The sequence below is a fragment of the Nilaparvata lugens genome, chromosome 12, assembly GCF_014356525.2.
Source record: "Nilaparvata lugens isolate BPH chromosome 12, ASM1435652v1, whole genome shotgun sequence".
NCBI classification, from domain to species: Eukaryota; Metazoa; Arthropoda; class Insecta; order Hemiptera; family Delphacidae; genus Nilaparvata; species Nilaparvata lugens.
This window is the reverse complement of record NC_052515.1, coordinates 33,134,267-33,159,073: the sequence shown is the minus strand read 5'-3', so window position 1 is coordinate 33,159,073 and position 24,807 is coordinate 33,134,267. Positions and strand designations below refer to the sequence as shown.

At 35.7% G+C, this 24,807-nt stretch overlaps 1 protein-coding gene across 1 annotated transcript; it reads right to left on the bottom strand.

Annotated features, from left to right (window-relative positions):
* Positions 1–1,395: 1,395 nt before the first annotated feature.
* On the bottom strand, positions 1,396–24,380 carry LOC111058216 (cell wall protein AWA1). Its single transcript, XM_039438561.1, is given in 7 exon segments — positions 1,396–3,097; positions 5,151–5,400; positions 7,288–7,335; positions 7,337–7,549; positions 14,412–14,490; positions 17,729–17,922; positions 24,134–24,380. Coding segments are annotated over 7 exon segments (2,157 nt in total). The 5' UTR covers positions 24,377–24,380; the 3' UTR covers positions 1,396–1,967.
* Between the last annotated feature and the right edge of the window lie 427 nt (positions 24,381–24,807).

Below are 24,807 nucleotides of genomic sequence, written 5' to 3'. Positions count from 1 at the left end.
AAGACTAAGAAATTGTAAAAAAACCACAGATTCATTGATATTTAGAAAGATCGGTTTCGGTTATCTCTGTTAAATTATAAACAAAGTTTGTGTTTTTTTGACAATTTCTTAGTCTTTTTCATTTATTGCATTAAATTTCCGGTGGCACAGAAATCAAGTAATGGATTGGTGTTGAAATTTTTGTTTTGATAAATTTCAAAAATTGCTGTAACCATTCAAGATTCTGAAATGATTAGGCCCTTAATAATTACAGTTGATATTAAGTTTGGCATTTTTAAACAAATAATTCAACATGCAAATCTCCAATTATTATACTTTCATTGGAACAATAAAACAATGTTGTAAAAATTTGATAGTATTCTCAAAAGTATAGTTGTTGTGATACTTTTTCATAATAACACAAATTGAAATTGTCAACTACTTTTATAAAAGTGGTTTTATAAATATTAAGTGTTACATTAGCTACACAAAGGAGTATCCACTACTTTTATAAAAGTGGTTGACAATTTCAATTTGTGTTTTCTACTTTTATGAAAGTAGTTGACAATTTCAATTTGAGTTTTCAGTATTCTCAACATTTCTAAGAGTGTTTTCAAATAGTTCAACACAATTTTAGTCACACTAAATTTACTTAAAACTATTCATTCTCTTAGCTTATAACAGTCAATAAACTTTTTCAATCGACCCTACTAATTTTATGTCAACAATTACTCCTTCGATCCGCTTCAAACAACGAATGAATTAACCACAATATATATAAATAATTTAACAACTTTTCAACACTTACAACCACAACAAATTATTACAAAAACTGTACACTCGTTTAGAGACTAACCACAGAAGGGTTCAATATATCAATGTTCTTGTTGAATGTCCAATTTGAGTATTGAAACAGTGTTCTGTTAACTAAAATCGAAAGTTGTTATGGAGATAAAAACTGATGAATGGATGTAAAAATCTTAGTTCTTAGACTGTAGTGTCGTGAAAAATAGTTAAGAAAATAATATTATTAACTAGCAGGAAAGTGAAATACATGGGAAATTGATATTGCACTTGGATAATATAGTGGATAACGTTTTGTGTAGTTGAGAAATTGATATTGTGGTAATTATTCATATTAAATGAAAAAGACTAAGAAATTGTCAAAAACAAAAGATTTATACGTTTCTAAGAAATCAATAAGAAAGAAAGTTTCTAAGTAGGTATCAATAATAAATCTGTGGCTTTTAGACAATTTCTTAGTCTTTTTCATTCAATAGTGGAAAACAATAGTTGAGACAAAGAGAAAAGATAGCATAATAAGATATGTTCCAAAATATGTTCCAATAAGGTCGTTTATGTTCCAAATTTCAAATTTCTATAAACTCAAGCCGATTACTGTCGACTACCGTCTATTATTACTGTTTTGGTCGGGTGAGATTGTAAGAACGGCACAGTTTGAGAGACTACCATCGTCACATAGCTTAACGAAAAAGAACTACTAGGACTATCGGCTTGAGTTAACATTGGGAACTGGTACATAAACACACTATACAGTGAGATATATCATCTTCTTATGCTATCTTTTCTCTATGTCTGAAGCATGTTTTCTCGAGACAAATTTAGATCAACTCACTTTAGGCTCAACTCACACTTACGCGACTCAGGTCGAGAAGAGACTGGACTCTAGTGGAGAGCATGTGTTTCCAAATGGTGACACTCAGACCAGTCGATTCTAGTCTCCGCGACGTCACCCATTTGAAAACACATGCTCTCGACTAGAGTCCAGTCTCTTCTCGACCTGAGTCGCTTAGGTGTGAGTTAAGCCTAACAATTTCCAATTTCCCATGGGGTTCAATTATACAATGGGATATCTTCTTATGTTATATTTCCTCCAAGGTTGAACATAGGCTAGAGACAACTGTACCTTATAACACTGTTTCACACTCAACTCATGAATGAATGAACCCGTTTCTATAGCCTCCACCCTAAAACAGAGTCTCCTGCGACCAAGAACAATTCTCAACACTAGCATGAAGCCCGGCTGAGGACCCACTCAGCCTATCCTGGGACTGCAGTGCTTTCACCAGGTGGTCGCAACTTGTGTAAGGGCGCAGGATCAACTGGTCACTGCCACTAGTTGCACCAGATGACGACGTTGAGTTGCACAACTTGCGGCGTGCAACTGTTGAACCTGTCGAGAAGGTTGACCGGAGAGTTGCAGCGCTTGAGGAACGTAGAGCTGCGCCTTTTGAGGTTGCACCAGTTGTTGATCCTAAAGCTGCAACTGTTGCAACACTTGAGGCAGATGTTGATCCCAAAGTTGCACCTGTTGATCCCAAAGCTGCAACTGTTGCAACACTTGAGGCAGATGTTGATCCCAAAGTTGCACCTGTTGATCCCAAAGCTGCAACTGTTGCAACACTTGAGGCAGATGTTGATCCCAAAGTTGCACCTGTTGATCCCAAAGTTGCACCATGTGAGGCAGCTGTTGATCCAGAACTCACTCCACCTGAGGCAACCAAAGTGGCACCACTTGTTGTTCCTGAAGTTGCACCTTGTGGAACGCCTGCAACTGTTGATCCACAACCATTAGCGGCAACTATCGAGCCTAAAGTTACACCAGACGCCACAGATGATCGCAGAGTTGCACTGTTACTGGACCCCACACTGGGATCAACAGTTGATCTAGGAGTTGTCTGCCCTCTTGCAACCATTGACGGATAACTAGCTTTCGATTCGCAGATGGCACCCAGAGTCAGACTGTCACTTGAGGGCGAACTATGGCCACCTGGTAGCGGTAGCGGAGGTCGATTAGTGACCGTTTTGTCGAACTCACTACAAGACCGACTGGATTGGATAGTCCTTCGGAGGCTGTTGCAACTGGGCGACGAATAGCGTCGGTTGATCTGGTTGCTGTGCCAGCGTCCAGCGAGCGTTCGCGGGTAGTGTGTCGGTTGCACGTGTTCGGCGAACGGGACGTTGGAGGGTGTGATGTTGCCGAAGCGTTCAGTGGCGTTAAGCGAGCGCCGACTGCTCACTTCACCATCCTCATAGTCTGTGTCCAGGTCGCTGTCCGTGGAGAAGTCCTCGGCTTCATCTTCGGTGTCCATGCATTCTGTCATGAAACAAGAATAATATTTGTCAGTTTCTATCCAAATATTCAAGAACAAATGAGTAAATTCTTATGTGAACAACTCAAGATTTAACAACTATACTCCATACAAAATAACTTTTGACTTGGAGGAATATGCGGTGCAGAGGAATGAAGGGAGATCAGCCAATTACTGTGATGGATAAAGTCTTGAGCTAAGTACAGATATACACGCTTCGAACCCGCTCCGCACAAGCTCCACCCTCGTTCTGCCATCGTTCTGTCATCGCTCTGCAATCGCTCCGCTCCCGATTTGCATTCGCGCCGATCGCGTTCCACTCTTGCTCCCCGGTCGATCATCAATTGCTCTGCGCTCAACCTCAAGTGATGTCTGTACGCACCTTTAGATAGAAGCGCAGTTGCCAATTTGTCGATTAGGGTCAGTCGAGTGAAGGCTTTCAGACAGGAAACTCCGTAAGTTTAACATGAGTGCTTGAATACTCACGAGAAATTAGAGAATGCTGGCCGGTTAGAACGGCAACTTCGCATCTGTTGTATCCCTACCTTTGTATGCCTTCTCTGCTGCGCATGTCCCTCCCAAGTCAGAAGTTATTTTGTACAGAGTATAAGTTGATGATAACAACATAGTAGGCTACTCATGGGAAATAGAATTCATTTGATTTATAATGAGGGAACGGTTTCATAAGACTTTTTGCAAAGAATATAGAGTTTATACAGGAGAGCGAGAAACTTAAATTCAAATACAGTCAGTCATCAGTGATAAATTTGAGTTTTGTATTACATAAATAATTCCCACATTACAGTATAATGCAACACAAATTTATTGACGGTTTATTCATGTTCTCAAGTTTTAAACTGGATGAAAATAATGTTTATTGATATCCTACTGTATTGCAACTCGATTATGATTATAAAATCAAATTTCATATTTGTTGTCATAGTCATTCAATTTCACCTGTTTTAACATCCATGAAATCAAGCCGGTAAACAGATGATTGTAGAACAAATAAACATATGATTCTCTTTACAGCATACTATCTATATATATAAATGGCATTCACTCACTGACTGACTGACTGACTGACTGACTGACTCACTCACTCACTCACTCACTCGCATAACTAAAAATCTACCGGACCAAAAACGTTCAAATTTGTTAGGTACCTATGTTCAGTTGGCCCTTTAGAGGCGCACTAAGAAATCTTTTGGCAATATTTTAACTCTAAGGGTTGTTTTTGAGGGTTAAAAGTTCGTCTTTTAGCATGTATATTCTTCTTCTCCCAATCTCTTAATTATAATTGAAATTTCCATATCATATGTTACTATAGAACTATAATCTAGATAGAGTACCTCTTCGAAACAGTTGTTAACTGGCAACTAAATTAATAATTTAGTCAGGTTGGCATAAAGTTGAGTTGACTTTGTTAGGTTGGCACCAAGTTGAAGATTTAAATGCATTTATCGCGGATAAATTGATTGGGCACTGCTACTTCAATCCTGGGAATATTATATTACTAGCCGCCAGGCTCGCTTCGCTCGCCATATCCGTTTAGCCAGACGTTTAGTCTGAACCCCCGACTAACATGATAAAAATGCAGGCGAGCGAAGCGAGGTATTCTACCCCCTGGCTAGACGGATATGGCGAGCGAAGCGAGCCTGACGGTTAGTACTGTGATAAAATCATTTGTATTCTTCACAGTCGAGTATGTTTCCTAGTTCCGAATTTGGAACAGCAAAACTGGTACAAAAACCACCTTTTAGTGCTCCAGGTGGAAGTTTTGTCAACTACAATCAAGAAATTCCTGATTTGAAACTTGTAAACTAGGTTATGTTTATAGAATGCATGTATTAATGTCAGTACAAGCAGGTGATGTTTTCTGTTTCTCAATTATTCTTTTCTAGATCATTATGACAAAAAATAGTGTAAGTTACGTGGACGTGAATGTCTTTTGCAGTGCGACTAGAAACATCATTCTTGCCTGCAAAAGGGCCCCTTCCCGTTCTTGTGATTTAAGATACTATTTTATGATTATTTTAATCAAATTTCCACTCGAACCTTCGTCGAGGAACACGGAATCTGAGCCCAAGGAGTGAGTGGGGGCAGCGGAAGCGCCATCCATTTCTGAGACGTCGGTGGCGGTGATGGCGCAACTGCTGCCAATGGACGCCAGGGGGGCCAAGCGCGCCCCCGGCACACACAGACCACCCCCAGGCGTCAGCCGTGAACAGGACTGCTCAATGTCCAGCACGCGTGCGTACAGCGAACCCTCGCTCTCACTCGAGATGTCGGGTGTTGGCTGGATTACCTGCAAAACAATCATTTTCATTTATTGATTCAATTATAAAAAATAATAGAATAAGTTTTATTGTAACCGCTTCTGAGGTCTACACTCATTACCTTCGTCACAATTATACAGAGTGATGACTGGTTGCAGAGTCATCACATAAAGTTAAAATCATGTATTTAACTTAATTATGAAGCCATTACTCCACTTTTCGTTGCACAGATGTCAAAGTAAACTATATGTATAGGAGTCATATTTATAGGAGCCCCTCAATAAGTTGGAGACTGTTGTAGATATAACACTGAAACTTTCATGATAAGTGATTGGTCGAACACTCTACCTTTTGACGTACAGCTAGATTTCAACCCCTCATAATGGGGTGACTTAGGGGTTGTAACTCAAATATTTTAAACGTAAACACCCGCCATTGTGTGGTACATCATTTTAAAGGCCGTTTTAGAACAAGAAAGATTGCATCAACAGAAAAGTTCTATGATACTTGTATCCAAAATCGCGCTGATTGAAGTATTAGTTTTTTTAAAGATGATGGGTTGTAACTCAAAATATTTCAAACGTGAACAACCATTGTGTGGTACATCATTTTAAAGGCATTTTTAAACAAGGAAGATGACATCAATAAAAATGTTCTATGGTACTTGTATCCAAAATGATACAATGTTCTATGATACTTGTATCCAGCGACATGTCCATGATAGAAATTGAAAATATCTACAAAATGAACACAATAAAAAGTAACAATCAATAATAATCAGGCATATAGCAACTGAATTACACAGAAAAAAAAGCAGAGCAGACGACAAAACAGGAAACAACACGCATTGGTTGACAAGAGTGGATGGTTGGTTTGCCAGCACTGGCCTTTATTGGCCTTCCCACTTCAAATAAATATCTGATCCACAGATAGGTATAGTGTTAGACTTCACTCGTCCAACGGACGTACTAGATGAATTCTTCTTTTCCGTATCTGATAATATTTCAAAGATTTGATAGTTAATTTTATAAAGATTATTGTATTATTGAGTAACAATTCAAGGAGAATGAAGAATCTGTGGTTGAGAAAATACAATTTGATACACTCTGCAGATAACAATTCATATGAATAGCTGGCACTAACTTCCGCTGGTACGTACTTCAATTAAATTTAACCGTGATTGAGTTACGATTGGATGCCACAAGAACCAATGAGAGACCCGGAAAACCTACTAATCAGCAATTAATCAGCGACGTCTCTATTCAACGATTTTGTTTTGTTATTTTTGTAAAATGAATAACATTGAATTGACCATCAATAAAACCATCATAAATAAAAGTTATCGAAAGAATGAAGTCTGGAGAATTGCAACCAATGAGACAGTCTATAAGGAAGTAGAGCCCATCCTCAGTATAATGAGAAAACAAAGAATTTCTCATCTCTCCCATGTTCTGCGAATGCCTGAGAATCGAGTTCTGAAACAGCTTGTAATGCGTAATTTAAAAAAGAGAAAATGTGGCAAGTATGGTGATGGACTAAAACAGGATCTTCAAGAGATAGGCTTGGAAGTTGAGGATGCCATTGATAAAGTGAAAATGAACCATTTACTTAAAACTCACATATTCAATTTGCCAAAAATGCAAAGGGAGATTGTAATCACTGATGCAGAAAGAGGACAACGATTCGAGAGAATGAAGAAATATTGGGCTGATCGAAAAGCCACACAGCTTCAGAACCAAAGATGATTTTAGTTGATTGACTGAAGTGGTCTAATGTGGCCAAAAAGACGAAAAAACTATCGAATTGAATTTAATCACGGTGGATTTTAATAGGTTAGAGTGGAACCGGATCTTGGACTTTTTCAAGTAATCAAAAAACTGCTACCGTACGATAATTTCACAATATTGACCACCAACCTGTATATCGATGGGATAGTAGAAGTCCCATCCGGCCCCCCGGCTGATAGGGGGGCTGGTGCGTGGTGCCCCTTCGGCCACCGATGGCAGAGGGTGGCGGAGGGGGCAAGCCCACCTCCACAGCAGACCCGCGTCGCTCCAGGTAGGAGGTGTCGGCGCTCGAACACGTGATGGAGCTCAGGCGTCGCGACGTGCGTCTGCTGTTCGGCACACGCAGGAAGTGGTGGGGGTAGTCATCGTCTTCATCCTCGTCTTCGTCTTCCTGGAGAAAGAAGGAGACAGAGAATAAGGACCAGATCATATTAAGCGTTTTCAGAAGGGGTTTTTCAAGAGTTTTCAGAAGGGGTTTTTAGAGTCGGCAGGGCAGAAAGCTCTCCGATTGGCTGATTGGGATGGTGCCTGAAAAACGCCTGAAGTAACACTCAATGTGATCTGGTACTAAGAGAAATCAATACAAGAAATACATGGGAATCACCATATTTGCAGTCCCTTTTAGCAAACGTATTGAAAAGGCTACGGTGAAGATAAATATCGAAATACGAGTATAGCACATGATAGAAAACATTTTACAATAATCATATGAAGGAATCACACATTACAAATGAAAGAAGAACACTTATAAATAAAACTGGGTTTACACCAAAGTGAATCTACATAATATAGAGTAAGAAAATAATTATTGAACTGTATATGATATGAAAAAGCAATTTGTAATATAATAACTATAGATAATAATTATATTGTTATGCATCTACATAAATTGGCGGAGCTTTGGACATATCAATGTCCATTCTTCGGAAAGAATATTAAAAATATCCTCCCCACTAACTCTCTACCAAATGATAAAATATCAATGAATCTTACCATGAAGCATAAAAACTTTTCAAACATTCATGATGGATAATTTATATTCTTGCAATATCTAATTTTTTTCGTTTTGATCGAGAGATTTCACTTCCATCGATAAAATTATTTTTAGGGTTCTTGAATCGTTCCTAAACATGAAACAGTTTTTTACCTGAAATAATTTCAAGTTCCATGGAAATCGATTTTTCTGAAAGGTAATGTAATACTTCTCACAGTATTAGCTTGTAAAATATAATTTGATGACATGCTAATAAGAGTGTTGTGATTTTGAAGTAAAAACTTGCGTGAGTTTCATTGTCAGTAGCTGATGATTACGGTTTATGAACTTGAACCGTTTAGTATTTTAAAGTGTAAGCTAGAACTGAGTCATATGTGCTGTGCAGATGCGATTCGCAGTTTCCTTCACATGTTAATCGAATAGTAATCTATATAAATAAAAATCGAGCCTCAAATTTTGATGTTCAATAACTTTTTTATGTGTACACCGAATTTGATGATTTAGTTGTGTTCGTTATGTTCAGGACCAGGTTTATGGCCTATCAAATTTATAATCCAACTTCAGGACTCTTTCCTACGATCCTTCAAAGTTTACATGTTATTCTTATGGAAGAAGATTTGTGAGTTGGCCACACACAGAAATAAAAATCAGTTGTTATTAATATAATCATTGCGTCATCCAACAGCCGTCGATAGATAGTAGACAAGGTTGTGTGCTGCTCCATAGCCACTCATGCATTTTATTCTAAACGCTCAGACTAAAAACAGAATGACTGTTTTGTGTGTAACCATCCAGCAGTGCGGCCTCAGGTTGGAGACATTGCTTTGTTTCGAATAATTGCTTTGTTTCGAATAATTGAATAGTTGGATAATTATCTTTATAAATGAAATCAATTAAAATCTCATGAAGCCAGTTACCTATCAAAATACTAGTTACTCATTCAGTTACATTTATATTAGTTACAGTTATTACATATTTTCGTTATTAGTGACGTATCTTCAGTTACTTATTCAGACTTATTATTAATCGATCTTTTTCAATACTTGATTCACCGAGAATGGTAATAGGCCTATTTTCAATTCTTCAAGATTTCAGTAGGTCAAGTTTTCATTTGGACCCCTTGCGGAGCACGAGTTACCTGCAAGTTTTTAATAAAAGTTGGTATTTGAAGTTATTACTGATAAAAGTAATCAATTTTGTACCATTGATTTCTATCGAAGCCCTCGATTCTCCAATTATAATTCCGACATCAGGGTTCATCGTCAGTCACCAATTATTTAAAAAGTTTGTGAAGCAATTCATTTTCTATCTATTTTCCAAGGTCATGCATTAGATTTCTTTTATAACAGTGTTAAATCCCCTGCATGGTTGGAGTAAGTGAAAGGAGTGAACGGGGAGCACATGTGATTTATGCAAAAAGATAGCATAGCTTAAACTTTACGTCGATTACTGATATGCGTGATCAATTAATTTGTCAGTTATGATTTTTATCGTACACGCACATGGAGGAGTATGCTGAACTGATTATTTGGTCAGTAAAAAATAATAGGATGATCTGGATTTGAGGATTGTTAGTATGGGTTAAAGAGTTTGAGGTGTGCATCAAGCTAAAGTTTGTCATGAGATGCATCAACTATTTGGCGGTACGAAGTTCGCCGGGCCAGCTAGTCATTATATAAATGTAACATTTTTGCTAGATACTGTGCTGACTCTTCTACCTAGATGATTGTGAATCTTCTACCGGTAGCTGCTGCAGTGGAATAGCACTACCTGCTTTTCGACCACTATACTAAGCTTTTGTCTGTCTGTCTGTCTCCACGATACTCACACAAAGGGCTGGGAAATGACTCCAATTGTGTCGAAAGGCCAGGTGCCGAAACACCTTCTTATCATGTGAACAACACAACATTTCAATCAATTTTGAGTTGAAAAATTAGGTAAAATTTGCAGTTGAGAGGTATGAAAAAGGGTGAAATTAGCAATTGAGAATCATGAAAACATGCACATCCTAGTTTATAGATTTTGAACCTTGATATCGTAATTTTCAAAATTGAAGAAAGTTATTATGTGAACGATAAAAATTGCCAGTATATTCGTCATTCTCAAGGTGCGTACAGATTTACGCGCCGCGAACATGAGCAATTCACTTTTAATCTTTTTAAAAAAAAGATTCTTCACTCTTCTTCACTTTTAATTCTTTTTAGTGCAAACATATATATTGTTCCTCGAACTGACTTAACTATATGCAGAAGACAATTCAACTACATAAAACTAATAAATAAACTAATAAATATTATTCCAGAACATTATATAAAAATAAAACCCTCTAAAGCACTTAAAACAAAAATTGAGAACTGGATCAAGACCGAAAATGTTGTAGTCAAACTATTTCAACTCTAGGCATTCATCAATTCTTTATTATCATATTTTATTCAAATTATTTCCCCCTTCACTATCTGAAAGTTGTCTATCAAACTAAATTCAATTTATATAATGTTATCCTGCACTTAAGGAATGATCCATATAATTTGCGTCCCTCCAATCCATTACAGTTTGATATTGACTTTACCAGCTTAAGTGTATGTAGACGTCAGTTTGAATATCAGTGTTACTTGTTTATAAATAAAGTCCCAACTGAATTCATTATTAATAGAATTAAAAAATCCATAATGAATCTTATACTAGATTGGATTAGGATAAATGCTAATTTTAAATTATCTTTATCCATTATGTAGTGTTTCATTCTTGTGTGCCGAGCACTATATTTAATTCAGGCCTTTTCCCAAGTTATAATAGTACATTTAATACGCAATAGACTAGAGCCATTATTGTAAGTGAGTTAGCGAAATAAATTATTTTCTCTCTCTATTATGAACGGCCATGACTTCGAGTTTCCCATGATAGATATTTAAAAATTGTGGCTCCGAGTCGTCGAGGAATGTAGATTATGGAATTATCTCTAAAACTTAGCCTTCCTGTCGCGACATAAAGTGCGATAAGCTGGAAAACAGCAAGCATTGAAATTATAACAAACTACCGATTTTGCAGTTACTATTTGGTCCTAAGGCTCTAGAAGCCACGCGACGATTGGTCAAATTGATTCCCTTAGCCCAATAGGAGACCTGTTTCTAAATACAGTAGTGGGGATTCCCCAGTCGAGAGACCAGATTACGTTTCGGAGGACACTTTGCTAGGAGCACTATGAGAGTAAAGATGTAGTAATCATGTTTCGCCCTTTTTGGGCAAGTTTATAAGTTTAGATCATTAGTTAATGTAGTTAAAGTTTAAATTTTCTAGTAGTGCCATGTCCTGAAAAGTTTAATTGTGTTTCTTCTTCATGTACGAATAATTGCTTCTTCAGATAACCGCTAAGGTACGTAAAATAAGGTTAAAATATAATTTAGGGAATTTAATTAATTGAAACTTCAATCAAAGAATATTTTATCAACAAAGCCTGTTAATTTTCAAGTTAATAATATTGATTGAGAATAATCCGTTTGATTTTATTAGTGATGGAAGATACTTATAAATGTTTTCTAAAGAAGTATAGAAAGTTTTCAGTTACGTTACATTTGAGTTATTGTTTCTGGAGATATATTATCGTAGAGTATTGCTGAAAGTCAGGAAGATAGCCTTTAAATTGGAATGAAATTTTTAAGATTATGTTCATATTGAGTTTATGACATTTTTTTAATTTATATTTTTCAGACTCTGTTTTCTTATGTCATTAAGGCTTTCGAATGTTTTAGTAAATTTTTTTTATGATAGAAATCTTAATAGACGAAGAAGAAAGTTTTTCTTTTCCATGAAATTAATATTAATGAATGTTCAAATTTTAATACAATTTAAATTATTTTCTATGTGTCTACTAATTTTATTTAATTAAAGGTAAAAACTATCTACAAGATGAATCTTATAAGGCAAACATTATTTTTACCTTAAAGTGAAATTTTCAATATTTTTTCTTTTATTGTGTTATAAAGTGTCTTGTTTTATTTGGTGATAAATTCATAATTCTAGTTGATACTCGTTTTTGGACTTGTATTTGTAGGTAAATCAAATCATAAACTCTGGAATGTTCATTTTTAATTAAGGTTCTGAGCAGTTTTGGGCGAATGCCCGTTATTTACACTTGGATTGCGTCCTATAGTTCATAAATAATAAATAAAATAAATGTTGGCTGGCGCACAAGTTTCCAACAATACTAGCCGAGCTACTATATGAAAAATTATATTTGATTTCGCAAACCAAACGAAAAATATCATATAAGTTAGCATCATTTCAATCTGAATTATTCCTTTTCTAAGAGTATTATATCAATTTATATAAAAGTTAACATCATAATTAATGAAGTATTCATTTTCTAAAAGCATTATATTAATTTATTACGGGTGTTTTCATAAATGTTGCATTGTATATTAATGACACTCTGGCAAGTAAATTTGTTTTAAATCTGTTAAATTTTGAAAATGAAATCAGAACGTCAAGATAAAATCTAAATTAAATAACAGAATAAACTCCTGATTTAGCTTTTGATGAATTGTAGGAAGAGTTAGAAATTAATGCTGTAATACATTTATTTACAGCGGTTCATGTGTGTCCCCAAACCAACTTCTTGTACTACCACCCCTTTGGTTCCGCAACTTTATGTAACACCGCTTCAAGACACCCGTTCAGACGACAGGTCTAGGGACGTAAGAGGACGTCGCCGTCAAGCCAAATTCAACCGGTAAAAGCTCACCGCCAAAAACAAGGTACTGTAACCCCGACGATAAAGCAACGCACAGACCAACGAAAGTGCAGTGTAGTGAGACAAAGGTTCATTCGAGAATGTCAATCAAAAGTGGGGATTCAAAATTATTATGAAATGGGTTATATGGGTTACTATCGACGAAACTTGGGTTCAACGGGCTTTTCTTTCTTGAGTAATTCCATGTTGAAATTAACTTGTTGACTGATATAATTGATGACTGATATTGTTTGGTTTTGTGACGTATTGCTATCTAATCGGGGATAGTAATGCGCCCCCGAATCAGATGAAGAATGTCACCAAAGTAATAGGAAATTGTTGTTTCTGTTGTTTGATTTTAGTTGCCAATGTTTATTGAAGCTGTTTGTATTTTTCAATTATTTCAAATTGTAGTGTTATTCTATAGTATAAACCTATTAAATCAGGCATGGCAAGATTAATTGAAGTTTTCTTGACTCTAGCCCGTTCACCTGCATGAATTAGGTATAGACTCAGGTTTTTTCTAGATGTGTCGGCCTATTTCTAAATTCTAAATTTTATTCAAAATTATCTTCTTTTATCATCTTTTAAAAGGTTAGGCACACTTGTGTTATAAATTAAAAAAAATATTTGTCATGGCTTCCTTGAATTCGTCTTTTTGAGCTAGTTATTTGCTTATGATTTTGTTACTTTGTCTTATCGTTTGTAAGTATTGAGATGTGACCTGGTTTCCATAGTTTTATTTATTCTAGTGGTTTGAATTGGCTCTTTTTTTCTATTGACATGTTTGCTGTACCTAGTTGTTCAAACTCACTGCCGGCGCACAAGTTTTCTTTGCCGGTAGTGCCATTTTGTAAGTTAAAATATTTATTTTATCAATCTGTATTATTTTATGGCAAATAAATGAATTTGATTTGAATCAGCTGATGCCAAGCTTTTTATATCTGTATCTTACCGTTTCTGTAAAAATACAGATATAGTCAGCTGATTAAAAGTGAATTGCACATATTCGCGGCGCGTATATCTGTACGCACCTTAAGAGATGACATATTCTATATTTATTGCTAAAAGTTTGAAAATCGGCTTGTCGTAAACTTGATGAAATTCTTGAAAGTGATTTGTGTTGTACTGCACTTGCAGAATCAGATGATTTGGAAGATGATTTAAGATTTCACTCCAACGTGACTTCATCTCTAGTATACGAATTGTGCTTTGAAGTTAAACTTTTCATCAGTTATTGTAAAACTTATTAAACTTCTGAATTATTATATCAGTGAATAAATTAGTTAATAATTTTATTATTCACCAGTTTCCTGTTATTTAATAATATGAGCGATTGATAGGGAATTACTTAGTTAGAGCTTGAGAAGTAAGTGATTGGTACTTAATATTTAGATAGTGAAGACTTAATCAAGTAGTAAGAGGGTACTTACTTCAGGATAAGCTCGTTTTAGGTGGCGGTGACGTCAGAGGTTGACTCATGGGCGATTGACAAAAGCTGAACCTGTGATTGGCGTTGCCTGAGCCAGCCATCGAAATGCTGTTCTGTCTAATACGCGGCCGTCGGCAGTAGGGTGGCCTCCGAACCACTGGCGCGTTCAGCAGACTCCTGCAACAAAATAAATATTGAATCAATGTCTAAATAGTTAATAGACAAACCGAGGAACCGAGATACGATGTATACAAACATGTGAATGTGAAAGATTGATTGATTGATTTCTATTAAAGGATGATTTTCATAAAGAGGATTTGGAGTAGTAAGACTGATTCACTGTACTGAGAAAGTTGGAGATGAATACTGGACTAAGTATATCATATAGTATAGATAGAGAAAAGATAGCATAAGAAGATTATGTCATGGTATAGGGCGTTTATCTTCCAACTGTCAACTCAAGCCGATAGACCTAGTAGTTATTTTTGGTGAAGCTATGTGACGCTGGTAGTCTCTCATAATGTGCCGATCTCACACTAGTCCAGTCAATATAGACATAAAAAAGGGGGTGTGCTTGCTATTTATATTGTAGTTCTGACTTTTAAATATATTATTTTGGTACATAATAGAAGTCCAGAATTTCTTCATGCAAAATTTCCTTGTGCTAGATACAGAGTGGCCCAAAAACCTCGTATGTTCGGCTCATTTTCCAGTTTTCAGCTTCTTTTGCCTAATCTCGTAATCGGACAGAAAAAATTTGCTCTCTCCTTTTCTTCAGATTATAAAATTCGGAATAAAATGAGATCATTCGGAACTCTCCATCTCCAATGAGTACTGAGTTATGATTTTTCAAAAATGAGTGGACTTTGAAGATAAAATCAATTTCGATAAATTTTAGTTTTTGATCAATAATATCTTCAGATTGTTACCATTAAGATGTACAATTCAAAATTCCTCTTGGCGTATTTTTGTGCTCTACAATCTGAGATGAGGTAGAGCGCTCTATCTCATATAGATTTCCAGGTACACCTGACAATAATGCTCCTTGTATTTATTCATTCATTTATCACATTGTGTACAAATACTTAACATGAGGAAAGGCACAACAGGCTCATGCCCAAAACTGTCCCATTTCCAATTTATACTATACTGTCCAAATCAAAATGTTGGTCATGTCACTTTCACTTTTTAAAATACAATTTACGTTCTTCAATACTCAGATAAACGAGCAAATTTTGAATCAAATAGATTCTATTAGAGTTTTTAATCAACAAATTGTGAAAAACACGTAATTTTCAGCTTCAACCATCATCACCAACTACTACATTGTCCTCACATTGATATTTCGCACTATGACATAAGTTCATGAGATTGTGTTCTATGAGAATCACCCGATAGATACACTTCATTTCAGTATTTCCTAGTGGAGAGGCGCGCTTAAGGATACCTCAAGGATCAAAATTTCAAAAACTTATAACTTTTGAGACAATGCTCAGATTTTAACGTACTACACTTCATTCTTCTCGGCTTGTCAAGGCGGTCTAAAATCATGCATCATAAGTCGAATTCGGTCGAAAAGTGGAAAATTTATTGTTGAGTGTACTAAAGCCCATATTCCAAAACACAAAAAATGACCAATTTTCTCTCTTCAAAGTTGCATGTCTTTTGAAATACTTCTGATCAAATGTCCAAATCTAGTGAGAATGTGAAAATTTTACCCCTCTACCCACTCCAATAAATAATACTTTTAATTCCAATATTATTCGAAGGTTACAGAAGATTTCAAAAATGGAGATTTCAGTTTTTACATTTTTTCCGTGATTTTACTGTTGATCAAGAGTTTCTAAAACGAGTCTGATACATCATAGAAACTCTCGATTGATTCCAAATTGTAGATAAATTCATCCTCTACCAGCTCAGTTGACTAATATCCATCTTAAATCACTTTTTCCTATCATAGAACTGCCAAAACCGTTAATATGATAAAAATATCTACTATTCCCGGATTTTTTCCAACAAGAAAATCTCACTCTACAAATATATTTTTTCATAAATCGTTTACAGCAGCTGAAAGAGGAAATTATATTTTACATTTCAAGATCAAGAAATTATTTTTATAATTAGGGGTTACCGAGATACATAGCTTATAGTATATAGTGACTGGACTACACTCTCACCTAAACATAACACTAATTCTAGACAGTAGTCAACAGTGATCGGCTTGAGTTAACAAAAATGGGCTTGAAATTTGGGACCTAAACGACTTAAACCATGAGATATCTTCTTGAGCTATCTTTACTCTATGGTATCACCACACACGAAATAGTATCACCACACATAATACAGTATCCATCATACATGATACAGTATCATCACAATATGATACTGTATCATCTCAACTTGATACATAACACCATAATTTGATACAAAACTTTCAAACTCTGAAAGAATTCTACAAACCATGGGAGATCTTCTTATGCTATCTTTTCTGTAAGGTATCACCACCATAATTTCTTTACGAAAAAGCCTTCTCTGATTGGCTCTCGTAGCATTTAAACATGATTAAAATTCAACAGGCTTTTGAGCAACAGGGTCTATGAGCTCTGAACGAATATCTTCATTTTTCTGATGTGATCTCTCCGATCACAACCTCTTGTTCGCTGTAAGAATCGCATTTCAGCTGTTTGCACTCTACTCTCAACCTTTTTCAAAGATCACACCCTTAGAATAGAGATCAGATCACAGAGATAAGATCACATTGAAGCGTATAAATGTACAATAGTGTAATCCTAATCATGCATGAGCCGAGAAACGAAATTCGAAAAGTGCAATTGAAAAACGTTGTTACTTGATGTAGCTGCTCATACTGACACACAAGCAAGTGCAAGCGTTCCTATTTCTCTTCTCAAATTTCGTTTCTCATCTTGCACATACACGCATTCAATGTGATCATATCCCAAGTTGAACAATTATTATAATCGTCTACAGATGGAAATACATTAGAAATTGCATTTGTTCAAATGCTAATTGTTCAAATGCCATCTGTGGACTGTCTGGCCGTTATGGCTTCCTATAAAATGAGCGCTGCTATCCAAAGATTGTCAGTTTGATGTAAGTGTAAGCTTTCCTGACCAGCAATTAGGTGGTTCCGGGTTCGATTCCCGGGCTGGAAAATAATTTTTGGATAGCTTTCATCGAATTTTCATCTAGCTGTTAACCCTGTTGTCAATATTTGCAGTGGCAGAAGTCTTCGGGGTGATTTACAGCATATTATTATGATTTTCATCTAAAAATTATTTATATCGTCTCACCCTCCGACCGACGAGAACCTCGGTACACTGGACGTGTAACTACTGCCCCCAGTGGATCCCTGCAGGGAGCGGCGCGGCCCCCCATACAGGGCCAGTGCCGCCGTCAAGGCCAGTCGCTTCTCCTCTTCGGCCCCGCCTCCAAGACCACCCCCAGGCCCCCCGACGCCTGCTCCACGGCGGCCGCCACAGCTGCCTCCAGGTGCTCGTCGCTCAGCGTCCGCGACTTGCACTTGCTCTTGTACACCACCAGCAACACCATCAGCCCGAAGAAACCGCCCAGTGTGGCTGCTATTCGAACCTAAAACAAGAGAAATGTAAATTTATCAAGTGTCTTTTATTATGTATTTTATGAATTTGTAATTCATATAATTGACTTTTTGTGTAGTTGAGAAATTGATACTGTGGTAATTATTCATATTGAATGAAAAAGACTGAGAAATTTTTCAAAAGCCACAGATTTATTGATACTTAGAAAGACCGGTTTCGGTTATTACACCATTGTCAATCTCTGATAAACTGTTTACATACTGATTTTATTATTCATATTGAATGAAAAAGACTGAGAAATTGTCAAAGACCACAGATTTATTGATACTTAGAAAGACCGGTTTCAGTTATTACACCATTGTCAATCTCTGATAAACTGTTTATCAGAGATTGACAATGGTGTAGCCTAATAACCGAAACCGGTCTTTCTAATTATCAATAAATCTGTGGTTTTTGACAATTTCTCAGTCTTTTTCATTCAATCATATAATTGAATATTATGTTGAAATGTATATGATGACAATACGGAAATTCTTTACATGTTGTAATTAATATTGTAAAAGAATGAAAATGCAAATGAATAATTCGAATTTGAAAAATTATTTTTGCTATTCGAACCTAAAAATTAGATGGATATTAAAATATTGATTACTTCTGCTATTCGATCCTAAAAACACGAGTGATATAAATAACTTTTGCTATGCGAACCTAAAAATAAGAGAAATATTAATTACTGTTGCTATTCGAACATAAAAATAAGATAAATATGAATCATTTTTGCTATCGAGCCTGGCATAAGAGAGAATTTATGATTTCAATTCTTCCCTGAGATTCTACTTACAAACTTCATCAAGGATCAAGAATTTATTATTTTCAAAAAAAGAAATTGCATTGACAAAAGTCACTCAATCTAGATACAATAATGTTGATACTTCGTATACAAGTTCACGTTATATAATATAACAAATTAAAATACAATTCAAATATTTAATAAAAATTACAGAACAACATTTCCTCGATTGAATAAAATGATTTTTTTACAACCATCCTTTCATTGCTCTTGATGAAGAAGGAGAAGAAGAAGAAGAAGAAGAAGAAGAAGAAGAAGAAGAAGAAGAAGAAGAAAAAGAAGAAGAAGAAGAAGAAGAAGATGAAGAAGAAGAAGAAGTAGAAGAAGAAGAAGAAGAAAGAGAAGAAGAAGGAGGAGGAGATTGATTGATTGATTACTTTATTTATGTAGATTACAATATATACTGCCTTATACACTTATATACAATAGCTTACAATACAGCAAAATTATAGATGAATTTACATGATATAGACTAAGAAAATAATTATTGAACTGTATATAATATGAAAAAGCAATTTGTAAATATAATAACTATAGATAATAATTATATTGTTATGCATGTACATAAATTGGCGGAGCTTTGGACGTATCAATGTCCATTCTTCGGAAAGAATATTAAAAATATCCTCCCCACTAACTCTCTACCAAAAAAAGGAGAAGGAGAAGGAGAAGAAGAAGGAGGAGGAGGAAGAGAAGGAGAAGAAGAAGGAGAAAATTTAACAGAAAGTGTGCAACAGAACAGATTCTTCTTTGGAAAATATTCTGCAGTAATATATTTTTCTCACAGGAAGTTGTCATGAAAACATCAAAAACATGATAAATATCAACAAATTTGCCAATTTCTGTACATGAAATTGTAGAGAAATTCATTATCTAAAAGTCCTCTACAAAATTGCGCTACAACTCATCGTTAAGAAGTTATTGATGAAAAACTGCTGATGCTACCAGATTTTGTGCTCAAGAGTTGATTTCCAACTTCACCATTCAAAATCCAGAAGCTGAGAAGGGAAACTGAATAGGTGAACTGCAAAAGGACACGCTCGCTCTATCTAGCGGTTGCAATAGAAACTAAGTGTCAACTGAAACCACGCATTGCTTCAGATCTTATAAAAATGTGAGCTTATCAAGCATTTTATCGAAAAAAGTCTCATGACAACATTTGCAGAGAATGAAACGTTCTTTAGATTTTAATCAACATCTATTCGATTTAGTGAAGGATTAAGTCATAATCTTTCAATTAAAAACGTGAGTCGACTGAAGTTGTCTCAATCACTACAGGTTTTCCATGAATATTTCAATTATTGCGCAATAAAACTCATATTATAAGATATGTAAATGAAAATAAAGCTCAAAACCTACAAATATTGTCATTTGTTATCCAAAAATAATACATTTTGGGGTTGCAAATGAGAGAAACCTAAAGACATGTTCCATTGTTGAAGGATGCTAGTTACAATTTCTACCGCTAGATGGGACGAGAGTGCTCTTTTGCTATTTTTTGCCAGCGCTTATTGAAATGGTATTCCTACTGAACAAGGACTGTCAAAAGGGAGGTTTTTGAACATGAATAGTTTGTAGTATCGTTAAGTTTTCGTTCATAACTTTTTAACGGCTCATCTTAGCAAAATTTTGTAGAAGATCATTCTTGTAGAGAATTAAATTGTCTATTCAATTCTGTCCTCAAATTGCATTTAAAATGAATATTAAATACGTCATTCACACATCTAATAGATATAAACCTGTATTTTGGTATGCACAATATTTTTTCATAGCTTTGGAATGGTGGTTTGAAGCTCAATTTGAGTGGACATTATTTTCGTTATCACTGTTTATTTTATTCCTTAACCTCTATTTTATTCCTATAACCATTAATAGAGGACTGTTATAAATTTACATACCTCCTGCAACTAGAATTCTATTATTATTTTCCATATATAATAGTTATTGCTCTGTAATATTCAGCTGGATCAGAAACATTATGGGCGAATTTCATCATTTGACTCTGAAGAGAATAGATTAATTTGTTTTGATCGATAATCTTCAAGGAAATTAGCAATTTTATATATCTCTATTAAGTCTACTTTTCTGTTATACAGTAGGTAAGTAAGCTAGATATTCTGTGTTAGTAACGACTAGTTTTTTACTCTATTCAGCTATTCTTCTGGTTTTCTCAATCAATATTCTTTATTATAACGTATAATTAATGAGATTATAATAGATATAACCTGATAATTAACTGTATTTTGATCAGCACTTGAAAATTTCATCAAATTTTAATCATCTGTGACTAGGATTTTTCTTTTGAAAGTAATTGATGAGGTTCTCATCCTCAATATTTTCTATTCTTTCGTGTTGATGTTCATTAGGATTCATAGAATTATAAATTGAACAAGTTATAAACATTTATACAAAAAATTAAATTATAGGCCAGGTTGCACAACAGCCGGTTAAATTTTAACCGTGATTAATTTCACGAGAACCAATCAGAGAAGGTGTTTTGAAAAGACAGCATCTCTGATTGGTTCTCGTGGAATTAATCGCGGTTAAAATTTAACCGGCTGTTGTGCAACCGGCACATAGTGTTTCAAAAAGAATGACCCAATTTTAAACAGTTATGTTTATTTAATAAAATGATGTCACAAACTTTTCTACATCAAATTACTCACAGAAGTATCAAGTTTATGATGATGTATTATAAGTGTTCTAGTGTTCTTTTGAGGCTCGGACGACATCTAGACGGTAGCCAAATTCATCCCAGACTGTTCGCAAGATGTCTGTCTTCTCGGACTGTAGCTACTGCATCAGTTATCCTGGTATTTAGCTCCTCAATATCAAGTGCTGAGGGAGGAACAACGTTAAAGATCGTGTTTATGTTCCACCCTTAGCACTTGATATTGAGGAGCTAAAAACCAGGATAACTGATGCAGTAGCTACAGTCCGAGAAGACAGACATCTTGCGAACAGTCTGGGATGAATTTGGCTACCGTCTAGATGTCGTCCGAGCCTCAAAAGAAGGACATAAATATAGTGAGGTCCACGTCATAATGGCAGTGGATAGAGATGGAAGAGCAGCGTTGTCGATTCTCTGCCTCAATTAGTTATATTTCTGCATCGTCAAAAACAGATTTGGTTTCGTTGTGGAGCTAGAAAAGGATAAAACTACCTGCTTTTTCGAACGATAGACAAGGATAGCAACATCAAAGTTCATCAAATACTGTCATTATAACGTGGACCTCACTATAGAACCCTTATAAAGGTGCATTTTTGTTTGTGCGTAAATTTCCGCAGTCGACGACGACAAGCATTGTTGACATTCATATTGTCCAAATTTCAAGTGTGCTAAAACAGCTGATCAAATAACTTTTCATTATTAAAGAACTAAACATTTCTAATAATATCAACATATTGCCATTTGAAAGTAAAATCGGGGACCGAGCTTCGCTCTGGGGTACAAAAGCATAGAAAATTTATTACGAAAGAAGAAATCATAATAACATTCATACAGAAATATTCTATCTAATCACAGTAAATTAAGAGTAATTCCCAGAGGAATGCAAAAATTTCCCTCACAAAGGCCCAGTTGCACAAAAGCCGGTTAAATTTTAATCCTGATCAACTCCACGTGAACCAAATCAGAGAAGATCATTTCAAAAAGATGGATCTACTGGAATTAATCAGGATTGAATATAACCCGGCTTTTTTGCAACCGGCACTAAGCACCTGATTGAATGATTACATAAGTTCAACAGCTGAGTCATAATTTTGACACAGTCCCACACTCATGGCTCACTCACTTCCACCACCAACAGACGACAAAATAATTATTATCAGCTGTTTTTCCAAGGATGAATTATAATTATCCTTTTAATGTCCTTCAGCCAGTTTTCCCAGGGATGAGACCTAGTGTAATCGAATCTTTATATATTATAAACCTACTTTGTTCTGAATTTCGTGAGAATCCTTAGAGACCGTTTTCGAGATCCGGTGAAATACAAACATCCAAACATCTAAACATATAAACAGAAGTTGCTCGTTTAATTGTATAGGATAAAAATCTGGTGTGGCGCACTTACACAACTTTCCTTGCCGTTATGAGAATTGATCACCTGACGCTAGTGTTCACGCGCATCTCAAGTCTATTTATGAACAAATATCTGAGCCAGCTGGTGATAGGACAATAACGCTGGAGACATACGAGGTCTGCTGTCTCTTCATAGTGGATCATTTAATAGAATCAACAGTTGCCAAGTTTGCAATTGGATAATCACATCTTCTCGAATTTCGAGCTTATTTTCAATTTTAGGTGGAAATGTTAGATAACAATACTTGTAGAGATTTCTATGCTCAATCTTTTCCACTCGAATTTTCTTTTTTAAATTATATCTGAAGCCTGGTAATTGGGAATCTAAAATCAAACTTTGCATAGATGGGGCGGAGCTTCTGAAATTTTTACGGATATGGGACTTGTGGCAGTTGATAGAGCTTATCAGTGATTATTTTAGGTATAAATTTAATCAAAATAGTTGGAGCCGTTTTCAAGAAAATCGCGAAAAACCCTGTTTTTGACAACATTTTCTCCATTTAGCCGCCATATTGAATTGCATTTGATCAAAATTGTTCGTGTCGGATCCTTATATTGTAAGACCTTAGTTCAAATTCCAAGTCATTCCGTTAATTGGGAAGAGATATCGTGTACACACACACACACACACACACACACACACACACACACACACACATATACAGACCAATACCCAAAACCACTTTTTTGGACTCAGGGGACTTGAAACGTATAGAAATTTAGAAATTGGGGTACCTTAATTTTTTTCGGAAAGCAATACTTTCCTTACCTATGGTAATAGGGCAAGGAAAGTAATAAACAGAAGTTGCTGAGTAATTGTATAGGATAAAAAAGTATAAGCTCCACCTGCCCCATTAAAACATAATTGAACATAATCTTTTAGGTTATGTAGACAGATTGAAATCTACCCAATCTGAGATACTCTCCCTGTCGTAGTTGGCGACGGCATTCACGCACAAAAGAAAACCCAGCTTTACTGTTCTAAAATCTACTAAATGGTGCTTTACAAGTACAGCTATGATTTCTCTGATGTTACATCATCATAACCTTGATAGCCGTCGGTCCCGGCTGCCTAAAAAGCAGTCGTTAGGTCATGTCAGAGGCCCTGAAATTGATCAGTTGCGACCTGAAAACTCTGACACCAGACCTGAGCCAGCCAGTCACTCGATATTATTATTATTTTACCTTGATAGCCTACTACTGTGAGCAATTTGAAGTGAAATTGATTTGTGTACACCATTTTTTCAAATATAAATATAACTGTTGAACATTGAGTCATTCTTTTTGAATATATCTTGATATGTATCTTACCCCAGTCATGACATCGTATGTTTTATAGAACTCGTTCCGGATCTGCTCGCGTTCGCTGAGGGTGGGCTCGGGGGGCGGAGGTGTCGAGTCCGAGGAGGAAGAGGAGGATGAGGATGAGGAAGAGGAGGAGGAAGATGCGGTTGCGGAGGCGGCAGAGGAGGAGGAGGAGGCGGCGACGGAGGCGGATGTGGAGGTGACGGAGGCGGCTAAGAGGCGGGCCGACACTGTCCAGTAGACGTCCATCCGCCTCTCTGCAACAAAAAACAACAAAATTCATTTAGAAAATCATAAATCGAAAAAAATATTATAAAATCAAAATACAAAATGTACAATGCAACGGCATACTCAAGCACAGTTTTAGTGAGGTTACATAAAGCTAGTCCACGTTACAATGGCAGTGGAGAAAGATAGCAGGACAATGTTGCCGATCCTCTGTCTTGTCAATGCCTTCTATAGACGGTAGCTGATACAGATTTATTGATGTAATTTTAACTGTACATCCCCGTTAAAAATAATCAATTATATTTTATAGAGCAACAAATTATATTTTTCAATAATTTCATAATTAAGATGAATATTTTGTCAATTAATTATCAATTCTACATTGTTAAGAGACGATCTGATAACTGAGCAAAGCAAAGAAGAGATAACACTATCTACTTTTTTGAATGATA